Genomic DNA, 12,372 nt, shown 5'->3' with positions numbered 1-12,372 from the left:
ATAATTAAGTCAAACTGCAAATTAAATCGCTCTGGTGGTCTCCTGCTGCAGCACAGCAGAGCTCAGAGCAGAGCCCTCCGCCCCACGCTATACTGATTGGGCCTGTCACTAACCCCACAAACAAAATAATCAGAAAGACAAAATGGAGGGCAATTCAGGTATGCAATGGTACTAAGGAGGGCTGAAAGCCTCCTCCTCATCAGGGGAATATATGCCTGGCTCTGGCGCATGGGAAAGATAGCACGACCCCTTGCTGTGGGAGAGTCGCAGCAGGGGAAATTGGCTGGCTGTCTCCATGCCTTTACTGTCTGCACTCCATCAAAAGACAGCAGTGGGGGACCACACACTCCCAAACTAATGATAAAACATCAAGGACAGCATAATGTTGCCGCCGGGGATGGAGTGTATGGTGGAGGTGGTGTTGATGGTGGTAGGGGGGTATCAGGGTATCAGGAAAAGATTCTCCTCTGACAGTATTTGAAGAGGGAGGTGGGCTAGATTTCTTTCCCTGTGACCGAAGGCAGTCTGATAGCTGAAATGTCAGTGTCTGGAAGAGGGAAATTGGCCATTCAGGGAAGAGGGTCTTCACAAAGGCTGGGATAGGATGTGGCACATATAATATCCAGGCGAACAAGAATTCTCCATGGGCAATTTCCAGGCTGGATGACTCTGGGCTCAGCATTATGAGGGCTGAAATAGTGCATTTTGGAGAGGCCATATTTTCAGGGAGCATTTGTATCAGTGAGAAATTTGATATGAGAAAATTAACCATAAAGTGAAACAATGTAGGAGAAATTGTTTATCTATGCCTGCTTAAACCTGTCTGCCAACACGACAGCAGGGAGGAGATTTAGTTTTTCTTTTGTCTTGCTTAAAAGTTACTCTTCTATGAAGTTTTATATGGAAATTATTTTAAAAAACAACAAAAAACATGGGAAACGTCTATAAAATACGCTGTTATATTTAATATTATGAGAAATTAAACCATAAGACGATGAGTTGAATGTTGTTTCGCGCTGTGTTTCTAAAATCAGCGTGATTCACACGGACAGTTTCACAACAGCCTTTCATAAGAACAGTGAGACCCGTGAGTCCTGTCTCCTCATGTTATGTCAAAACCCTTATAAACCCCAAATTTCCAGTGGCTTGTGAATCTTTGGCTTCTCGTCCACAGAAGATTTATAGGTCAAAAAGTCAACTGTGGGCTAAATCGTGGCGGTAAAAGCCAGCGCTGTTCTGCTGCCAACAGGCATACTGCCTGAGTTATAGCACCAGGTAACCTCTGAGAGAGAAAGGCCCCTCTCTGGCTGGCTCTCTCCCACACCGCACACCAGCCAGGGGGCACAATTCACAGCCTGCTACAGACACACCCACGTGGAGAACAGCATGACAAGCCGCTTTCTCAGCCTTTTCGACCGGCCACATACAATACACGCGCCACAATAGGACTTGATTTGACGTAGATTTACATCGGCCTCACGCCTGTCCGGGCTGTCACACAGTGAAAGGTCATTAGTCTTTTTGAAATAGGAAGAGCCCGAAGGACTAGCACCAGTAGAGGGTGGCAGCAGGTTGAAAGAGAAATTGATGGACAATCCAGCTTGGTTCTATCAATAATGCTCACAAGCAAATATTTATCAGAAACAAAACAACTCATTAAAATACAGCTATTTGTTGCACACAGTTGACTAAACAAAAGGATTTTCTGACAGGTGTGTGATGGTTTTAACTGGGGCAAGAGCTCATAAATTACAAAACAAAACAGTAAAAAGGCCAGACAAGAGAAGGGGAATGCTAATTTTGTGGAGAAATATGAGATTGAAGTCGCGACACGAGGAGGGCACAGGTGGACGGTTTGATATTGTGGGTCGCAGCTGAAAAGATACACAAAAATAGCAAAAGGTTATCTTAATAAGACCAATCCATGTTGCAGAAACGCACGCCAATTAAGCCACTGTTGCAAGCATGATTAGTCTGTGACAACAAACCCTCACATGGACCACAACATGATTTTGTCTGAGATTAAATCCTCCAGAAAAGAGGAGCGGGAGTCACAGACATAATTATACGCAGTTATGAGCACCTTTTTACCAATCTCCAGTGTCCAATTATAGCCAGCTGAAGTCATAGAGCTTCCAACGCTCGTACACCAGAGAAACAGTGTTTAAAGGAAATTGGTAAAATATGTGGACAGGAAGTTACTAATTGAAGATGTCATGGCCAAACGCACAAATAATAATAGCAAATATATTGTAGGAAGCGAGGATAGCTGTTGTTTTTCTGGTCCAGTGTTATTGGTGCAGCATAAAGAACACGGCGCAATTTAACAGGGCACACGTGACTCATGTGATGTGAAATAGCCCAAAGCGGACTAGCTGAAACTTCTGAACTATAAATATATTTTAAATTATGACTTTAAAGATCTGTTTGTGAGAACAAGTTTGTTATATTCATTAAAAAGGAACACGGTAAATCTACAATTAGGAGTTTCGTCGCGATAGCTCGAATAAGCCTGCCTTGAGTGAGCCGGCATATGCTGTCCTTTTGTTTGGAAGTGATCATTATGGGCCCATTGGGAACGAGCAGATGTCATCATCTGCCTGGCAGAGCACGATGATGAATAACCATGGGGCGGCAGAGTTATGAGAGTCACAGGAAACCTATGTCACGGCGGCAAAGTCACACGTGTCAGCTGGTGCAAGAGAAACGCATTCCTGTGAACGTCAACCAACCTGCTGAAAGTGCTGAACATCAAACACAAGATGATGTGAAAATCCGTGTGTGTTTCATTAACTGCGCTCTAGGAGTTGTCTATTTTTATTTTTTTATATATATACACAATTGAAAATATTTTCAGCAATAAAAAAAACTGGAACAGCAGCACTTCTCTGAGTGCCTGAGAGATTTGGATTAGTGAGGTTTGAAGCCCAGTTTCTAAGACATTCCTTAAAACCCCACATGGTTATTCTTCCTGCAAATTCAAAACATCAACATCTACTAAACCATTAAGGAGGAAGGGATTTCAAGTTTCCAGGTGTAGAAATACAGTCAAAAAAAAAACTGCACCCACAACACTGCCTGTTTTTCTCCTTTAATTTTCTCCTGACTCTGACAGCTTTTTCGACGCCTCTGCCGAAAGACCTTGTCCTTCCATTAAAATCCTATTCACTGCTTGCCCTACAATTGGTGAAATGTCGTTGACGTTTAAAACCATTACAGATGCATTTATTCTCACAAATGCACATTTTCATCAACTGCCATAAACAAACACGCCAACACAGAAAAAAAAAGTTACAATGCTGTTTTTTTTTTTTTTGACACACAGTTCATGGCTGTCAACTCGACCTAAACGAGCAGACAGAGTGATAATCAAAACAATATCCCGAAACCTGCAATCGTCTCTCTCACAAAATCCACAATGAGCCTATTTTCAACAACAGCTTTTGCTTTTAGCACAACACTCTGCACCTCAGCTCCTCTCCTCGTCCCATCCCCGCACATTTTTAGCTTCGAACACAAGGGTTCGGTTTTAGTGGCCAAATCTGACAATCTGCATCTGTTTGTGATAAATTTCATAATTACGTGCTTTTGTACTATAGCATAACCCACCAGGGTGTGAATCGTTTTGGACAAACGCGGAGCTGTTCTGTCACTTTCTAGTGTTTCAGAGGTTTACTGATAACTCGGAGGGTTTCATTGTTGTTGTGTGAACAGTATGAGTCCTCACATCTGGATGAAACCGTCAAGAGGAAAGTATCTAATGTGATCTAGGGTGCATTCATTAACCCTTTGATGCACAAGCTATAAAACACAACATGGATCAAGGCTGACGTTCATGTTCATGTTCCAAATGTTTGAGTGTTTTTGCATATATTTATTTTCAGTGTATAAATTAATACATTTCAAATGTAACATATTTTATCCTTTAATATTACAGGTATGACTTAAATATATTTACACAAATTATTATTTTTTATTTCTCCTTTCATACTTTATGAAGAAGCAAAGGTTGCATACACATGCATGCAATATTTTTAGGACTGAAAACAGATGCTTTTTGCACATCCAATGCATGTAAAGTGTTTTACCAAAGATAGCTGTACATCATATTTGATTTTGTTTCATTAAAGGGGTTGTGATACAAAAAAGGAGTGTCTGACTATCAGAAGAAGTTAACTGGGGAATACCTGGAATACTGAATGATTAAATATATATAATTTAATTTATTACAAAGGGTCACTGGGTCACTTTTGATCTACGTTGTGCAATAAAGAGTTTAAAAAAATGGCATCATGGAAATGAACTTGAGAACAAGCAGGTTGGATCAGATTGGATAACATACAACAGATCAGAAAATAAAAAAAGAAATATAAAATAAATTAATAAATTAACTGTGTGTGTGTGTGTGATACCCATCAGGAAAAATATGTTGTGGTATAAAATATAAGGGTAATGCTTGGATGCAATATTCGAAATATTCTATGTCTTCTGAGGGAACTCACTTTTGTAGGGAGGGTTAGTTTGAGGTTGTTAGTTCCAATGAAACATTTACAGCTGCATGTAGGCCTAATTTATTTATGTCAGCACATCTGATACATAATAAATCAGTTAATGACATACAACATGCATAACTAATATCCTAATTTTATTTTAGAGAATTTCACAAATCATGTTTTTAGAGGAGCTCAAGCTTCTCAGCTTCCCTGTAGAGCTTGTTCAGACACATTTAAAAACATTTTAAAAAATAGTTCTCTAATAATAATTTATGTCTAATATGTTTTTTTTTAGCCAAAACAAATATATTTTTTAGGATTACATCTTTTTTTTTAACTTCTTGTTTATTATTAAAACAAACAAACATTATACAAATACGAAAATATTGCTACTTCACTCTAAAGTCTATTTTCGGTGTAGACAGTTTTCACATGGCCTCTTGTTTAAGTTACATATCAGACCATGATTGGCTTCCAAGCTGGTTTCATAAACTCACACCTGCACATGTGTGTCTAAAACGAGAATAGAAACTTTCTCTTTTCAGCAGATGAATGCGAAATCAGCCTTGTAGTGTCAAACTCTACACATACATCATTCTGCACGGTGAAGGTCAAACATGCGAGTGAGGAAACAATAGGCAAAACACATTTTTGAGTGAAGTGGGCCGTTCTGAGCCTCAGTTAATGCATCACAGATTTGCCATCATTCAACACTCACACACTGAAATATTCATATATATATGAATATTCAGTCAGTTTCTGTAGTTTGACGGTCAAGAAAACTTCACATCCATAAGTATCACTGTTCCACACACTGCCATTTGTTTAACACAGCCTTGAAAACAACAAAGAACCTGCGCTAAAGGTACATCCATTTCAACATATAAATGACATTCTAATAATATTTATAAATCTTTTGTACATATCACTTTGAGATCCACCCGTATTCATGGTTTCATGGTTTCATGGTAGGCAGGCAATGTTCTTGGCAGAAACAAATTGAAACTTGGGAGCGAAATACAAAATCCTCTTCTAAACAGCGGGGAGCAAGAGCTCCAAGGAGAGAAAGCTAAACTCACCAACAATGACTGCACCTGCTGCAAATGTATTTTCCCCTCATCTTCATCACCCCTGCCAGCCACCAAAATTAGCGAATTAAGGTCCAAAGAGTGGGTATTTCACTGACGTCACGTTACATGTTTTGTAAATGATGAAGTCCTTTAAAACTTCACACAGTTACCTCCTGCTGTCCCCCATGGGGATCCGAGTGCACTACAACTTGAAATAGTCCACTTGTTTACAAGAAAACTTTTTTCCAGATTATGTGTGATTGCAGCCAAGTTAATTTATTTATTTGTCTTATTTTATTTACTTCATGTACTTGGCTTAATTGTGTGTTGTAGTGACCGTTGTATTCAGGACTGTGGTGTCCTAAAAAAGAAAAACACAAATGTTGAAGCTCCAGTGAACAGTGGTTCAAACCAAGGGGAACAAACTGCCCGCTGCATTTAAAGTCAGGTCCTGGGAGAGACGGTCCCTCTATTGCCCTTTACTCGTTGGCTGCAGAACACATTGAAATTCCTTTCACTTTGATGAAAGCCAACAGAACTGAAGCCCATCTTTATTGTCGAAATATGAAGTTGATTTTCCGCTACGAGACCGAATAGTTAAAGCCGATAGCGTAGTCGCAGCCAACAGTCTTTTGTTTCGTAGAGGAAACATTTGATTAGATTTGCTGTCTGTTAAACGTGAATCACCCAGAGGCCACTTAGCCTAGCTTAGCATAAAGACTGAACAGTGGGAAACAGATAGGCTGCTCCTGTCCAAAGGTAATAAAATCAGCCTACCAGCACCTCTAATTAACAGCCTGTTTGTTTGATCTAGTTTTTGTACAGCTTAAACTAATGAGATATAACATGTTAATTGGCAGGCTTTAGAGGTGTTGGTAGGCAGATTTTGTTGCCTGTCAGCAGAGCCAGACTAGATGTTTCTCTCTGTTTCCAGTCTTGCTGTTGAGATAAGTCATCTGGCAGCTGACTTCATATTTACTGTACAGACACACGTGGGGATCAATCTTATCATCTTGGCAAGCAAGCCAAAAAGCATTTTTTTTTTCCTGGTCACGTACACTTCCATCCCTGCACTCAGTACACCGAGCTTCCAATCAATGAATACTGAGCAGAGCGATCACGGATTGTAAATACTGTATGAGAGCAATGCTGCGGTTTGTAAACTGGTTGGGTAAATCTCGTACAAACCACTATGATGGAACATCACTACTGTAAGGACACGGTACATCAGTGTTTCTGGTGGCCGAATTTACTCAGAAAAACAACAGTTGACCAAAGCGCCAACAAAATAAACAGGTAAACGACTGTAACAGCGGCCATGTTGACCCGTGCAGCTGTAGAAAGTTTGCTGTGAAGATGAGATTTAACTGGATATGTGAAAAGGGCTGTGTTAAATCTGATAATGTGTCTCAAGCGATGCAACTTGACTCAGTGTTGGTTGAGGTTGAAGACTACAAGTTTGAAAATGAAAAAGAGATCTGCGAGTATAGACTTATAAATCTTTCCAGACCTCTGTAGACTCATCTCTGATCGAGGCTAGCAGCTTTGAAACTGCATTTACCACTTCTAGCAGAAAACACCCCAATGTCAAGTTGCATTGTGGGAAATGTAAGTGCCAGGTTTTGCCAACAAAGAAGACTGTGGGGAATAAAAATGATCTCTCGGTTTATGCTGCATCGATTTTGATATTTTTTTCTTCTTCTGGGTCTGCTGTATGACCATACAGTATTTGGCAAGACCCACACGATTAATTTTCTACTCTGCTGCACAAACTGTTGCTTCAAAAATATAAATCCACCTTATAAAATCTCACTTTCTGGGTTTCTAACGTGTCACTCAATACTTTGTACGGTTCAAACTCATCATGCGTCAATAGTACAAGTGGCAGCTCAAATCCCAAACCTGAATTCGGAGCTCTGTGGATTTGTCAACTGCAGCCACCTTCTGTAATTTTAAGCTCCCTGTTCCTCTCAATAATGTCTCACATCCATATATGTTTGAAATGCGACTCTGTTTGTTGTACAAATGCTGTAGTAAATCCTTATAGTTCCAATACAATCCCCAGACTGCCAGAGCTACTGTAGGCAGTTAAGTCTATAAACCTCCCTAAAGGCAATACAGACTGAATCCTGTTGTAAAGGAGTGATGGACGCATTTAAACATCAAGTGCAATGAAGTGTAATACCTACCATATACATAGAGGATGTAGTCGTCATAGGCCTCCCCCACAGCGTTGGACGCCACGCAGCGATAGGTGCCGTTGTAGGACTTGTTGAGGTTCTCGATGTAGAGGTCAGAGCCGGTGACCACGGCGTGAGGTGGCACATCCTCGTCTACTCTCAGCCAGTTGATCTGATGGGGACTAGAGAGCATAAATACCACACACATCACTCAGACGCTAGAAATCTGAAATAAAGGTCAAATCTGAGATTGTCTGAGGAGAGCCATTGGCAGGCCCTGTCTAATGATGTGTTTTATTCAGCGTGCAAACAACTGGTAACATTTAAATTGTACAGTGAAATGTAAAGGTTAAGGGGGTGCAAGGGCTGCTAAAAAAGGGTTATACAGTGGAAAGTGTGAAACTAAACAGATATTTCAGTGTGTTTTGAGGTGTTTCAAGTGTGTCCATCTGGCTGAATACTCACTGTGGTTTGCCCTCTGCGATACACGTTAAATCTAGATTGTCGCCCTCTCTAGTTAAACCTTCAGGATACGTCACCACGATCTTCACTTCTGGTTTATCTGGGAGGGAAAAAAAAGTATTTCCAGTTTCATAAAATGATTCAAGGCAAAAATTAAATAGGTATTTAACTTTCAAAGTGAAATCAAAACTACCAAAACTAAATCAAGGATGAAGTAATTATATTATGTGTTCAATAGATGTTCAGTCAGTCTTCAGTCCCTTACAGCAAAATGATTTTTTTTTCTTCTTATCAATGCTAGCCAAAGATTACCAAAATGTCAAGCGGTTCCAGTCAAGCTTTCTCTTTTTCCTTGAAAGGTCAGACAAAACAGTTGTCTACCTGAAAAAAAAATTAATATTCTACACAGACTACAAAAGGGTACCCTAACCTTTCTTTGACGTTTAACACTGTAAGGCAGCCTGGATTAGCTTTTCAATCAATGTACCATTTAAAGCGCACGTAAACATTATTTGACACATGAACAAATGTTTGTTTTTTCCTCCTTTGTGGTGACTGTATCTCATGGGTCAAAGCACCAAGAGGCTGTAAGACTAGAACACAAGGGCTGCATGATCCATTGATTACTGACAGGCAGTGAAAAACCCACCTATGATACCAGTGGAGCGGTGTTTACCAACTTCAAAATCTAGTGTGGTTACTCTTCAAGAGATAAAATTGCTGTATTTCGACCTGTTGTATTTCCCATCAGTGTTCCCACTGTGGCTCTATGGGTCATACCAACTTTGCACTCACCACATCCATTGTTAGTTGGAGAATTGCCATAATGGCCATTCTGGGTAGCTACTTTCTTTCCCTTCTCCCTTCCCTACTTTTCTTTCCCTTCAGTTAAATACAGAGACCAGCATTTTAAATGATGAATTCAAATTATTAACGTCATTCTCCCCTGAATCTCTACAATAGAGTTGTAGCATGCTACGTGACTCAAAAAAGCCACATTTATAGAAAATTCAACACTCTTCAAAAGTTTGGAATCACCTGCAACAAAAGCTTCAATCAGTACATTCAGGCGACTGAATGGTCTTTCGTTTTTTTAGGCTGTAGAAAGTCCTTTTTACAAACAGAGGTCATTTTGTTTGCAACAAAATAACAAACAAATGACAAAATAATGTGCAATGGTTCGACCCAACTGACATGTGAAAATAAATTGAAAGATCTATGTAGATTTCAGTATCAAGTGCACAACAATAAAAGCTGGAATTAACATTAAACCACGCTTAACCTGTCAAAACAGAAATGGAAGACTAGTCTTTGATCTAGATAATAATGATCTAGAGTCATTTGTAAATGTAAATATTTATTTGCATGTCTTAATTATACTAGAAGATAAATCAATATAACTAGTGATTCCAGACTTTTATATGCTTGTGTATACCAAGAGTTCTTTTAAAGTCTGTGATTTCTTTCAAAACACGTTAAATATGTTGGAAAATAGTTGCTGAAAACATGTGAAAAAAGACTTTGAACGATATATTACTGAAATGTGGAGTTAAAGGTTAAAACAGTTTTCAGTTCAGGATTTTGTGGGCGGTCCTTAAAGGGTGGCTCGATGACACGTTGAGGCCACCCCGAGCAGAGAGACAGAGATTAATTCATCTCGCTCAGAGTGTTTCAAAGTGAGTCATATAATTTTCTGAACTCATCAGCAGACACACCCCCACAGTCCTGGAGCTGAGAATACTGCTCATTTAAACCTGATTTTGACACCTAATTTCATAAACTTGTAGATACTTTTAATCATTCAAATTTAGGTGGGTGGTTAATAACACTTACTTCTTTGGTCTGACAAACTCAGATCACATATTTATTCTTGCTTTCAATGAACTTTAAGGCTAAGACCATGTTACATTATTATTTTTTGCATTATAAACTAATGCCGTTGCAATGCAACACAGTTTTTTACTACTACTACTTTTAATACATCTACTTAGAGTTGAAAAGTCAGTTCAGCCAGATTCCAAAAAATAATAACCAAGACTTTGATGTATTTCATCTCTCTGTGATTTTTTGTCAGTGTGTGGTACCTTTAAATCTGTAGTAGGCATATGATACCAACAAATACACCGTTAATCATCCAAAACAGCCAGAGCAAGAGAAAATAGTTGCAGTACAGCTTTAGGTCACTCACATAGCACTTCCAAGTGTCTTTGAGCCATGAGGTCCTTTGCAGCTGGGTGGTCAATGATGCAGTCCACTGGTACTCCATCATCCTCTTTGGTGACAGAAAATCTTACCCGGCTGGAGACTGTAAACATCCTGTCATACGTCTCCTCAACTGTTGCCTCACCTAGAAGAAATATCAGAGTAGGGAAAAAAAAAGTTTACAGCTCTCAAATCTCAAATCCTGCAGCCGCACCAACCTGAAGTGACCATAATGAGCAAATAGTCCTAGCTATTAAGCGCACACTACCTGTCAAAGCGGAGTGCTTTCAAATGGCATTTACATTTAATTCATGATTCGGCGATGTGGTGCCCCATCGAGACTTTAGAGGATTCAGACTGGCTCAGGGCCTTCGATTCTGACGTGAGCAGTAAGGAGCGACAGGGTCATATAAGCCTGATAATGAATGCTTCTGCAGCTTGAGGGTTGAGCATTGTTGGGGCTAACCCTGCAGTAATCTGCTGCCCACAAGGCCCTAGGCTGTCAGAGGGGCATTCATTTAGAGAGCATTACAATGCCACAGGGGCATCGCATTAGCTGCAGTGCTGAGTGTGATGGTTTACTCGCACTTAATGAAGTGAGGAAATAATTACAGCCCCACTCTGACCTGCAGCACACTTCCATTTCAGCCTTGTCACAGGGGAGCCGGACTAGACTCAGGGAGGGCAAAATACTGTTGTTCCCGGTTGATGATCACCAATACACACATATGTGGCCTCTTGATGGATATTAACCCCGTGTAACACACACCCATCCACCCAAGACCTGCCTACATAAAATTTAAAGTACTGGGAATCGGTAAGTGGTCAATGCGCTTGAGGGCATTAAATTTGACCACTCTGCCTACTGCGGTGTTTGAAAAGCACACTGACCAGTGGAGAAAGAGTGTGTTAACGGCAACATGATGAAAAGAACAGCAGGAATAAAGTGTGACAGTGTGATGGGAAAGCTTAAAAAATAAATGCCTTTCATTTAAAAACTGTGATTATCTTGCTATTTTGCTAGAGAATTAATCAGATGACAAAAATGTTGAAGCCCAAAATGAGTAAAAGACATTACAGGGTGTAGAACATACTGTACTTTAGGTGTAAAAATATATACAGTGCATGTATTGTTACATCTCTTTTCTGCCTGTGAGTACATCTAAGTGATTTGCCTTCTCTCCAAAAAGCTCTGGGAGCATTAACGTGACACACAGCAAATTAGTTAATCCCAACCACGTTTATTTAAAGCAGAGTGCTGTGATCAGCGGTAACGCTCGCAGAACAATGCCATCTCGTCCCCTCGCCAAAAGAACAACAGGTTTTTTACACATTAGGAGCTCTATTATCATCGTACAATCACAAAGACTAAAGCGCCGCACTAGGTCACCTTTGTAAGGTCAATAAGGGTGTTTACAGGCGCACCTGCTAGGAGCGGCACCCCGTGCACCAAAGAGTTGAGTGAAGTGGAGTTTGAATTGGAGGGGTGGGATGGTGAGTCATTATCCTCTCAGCCAGTCACAATAATTGTCTCATACTAATCACAGTGCTGCATTTCCAAAATGGCTCGGGAAAAGATAGCATAGAGCAAATGTGGTAGGGTTGGACGAAACGCTGAAATCATTATCACAATACTATGGAGTGTTTCCAATAAGCAGCGGCTATGATGTTAGACAGCTCACGTCCTGCAAATATTTAGGGGTCCACACTGATAGTGAGACACACGCATGTTGCCAAGTGTCTGTGCCAGAATTCATCAGCGCCTCCATTTCCTTTGGAGACTCCGAGGTTTTGGTGTCTGCGGGGGTATTTTTAATGTTTATAGAGCCCAACAGTCAAGATTAAGGCTCTAATATCTAGGCAGGGAAGGTTATAGGAACGCCTACGCGCCTCACACCCGCAAGACATTTTTTAATCAACTGTTCGGCAGGCCAAAAGGATTTTATCTGGCCTCTTCCATGTGTT

At 40.2% G+C, this 12,372-nt stretch overlaps 1 protein-coding gene across 3 annotated transcripts in view; it reads right to left on the bottom strand.

The window, feature by feature from the left end:
• The window catches only part of cadm1b (cell adhesion molecule 1b), a 137,946-nt gene that overhangs the window by 13,892 nt on the left and 111,682 nt on the right, over window positions 1-12,372 (bottom strand). For all 3 annotated transcript variants that reach the window (XM_019266355.2, XM_019266357.2, XM_019266356.2), the window contains 3 exons: window positions 10,394-10,552; window positions 8,209-8,305; window positions 7,753-7,925 (listed from right to left, as the gene is read on the bottom strand). In XM_019266355.2, coding sequence (XP_019121900.1) covers window positions 7,753-7,925; window positions 8,209-8,305; window positions 10,394-10,552 — 429 coding nt within the window. The remainder of the gene's footprint in view (window positions 1-7,752; window positions 7,926-8,208; window positions 8,306-10,393; window positions 10,553-12,372) is intronic.

The sequence above is a fragment of the Larimichthys crocea genome, chromosome VII (genome assembly GCF_000972845.2).
Source record: "Larimichthys crocea isolate SSNF chromosome VII, L_crocea_2.0, whole genome shotgun sequence".
Lineage (NCBI taxonomy): Eukaryota > Metazoa > Chordata > Actinopteri > Sciaenidae > Larimichthys > Larimichthys crocea.
The sequence above is the reverse complement of the archived record's forward strand: the minus strand, read 5'-3'. Positions and strand labels throughout refer to the sequence as shown.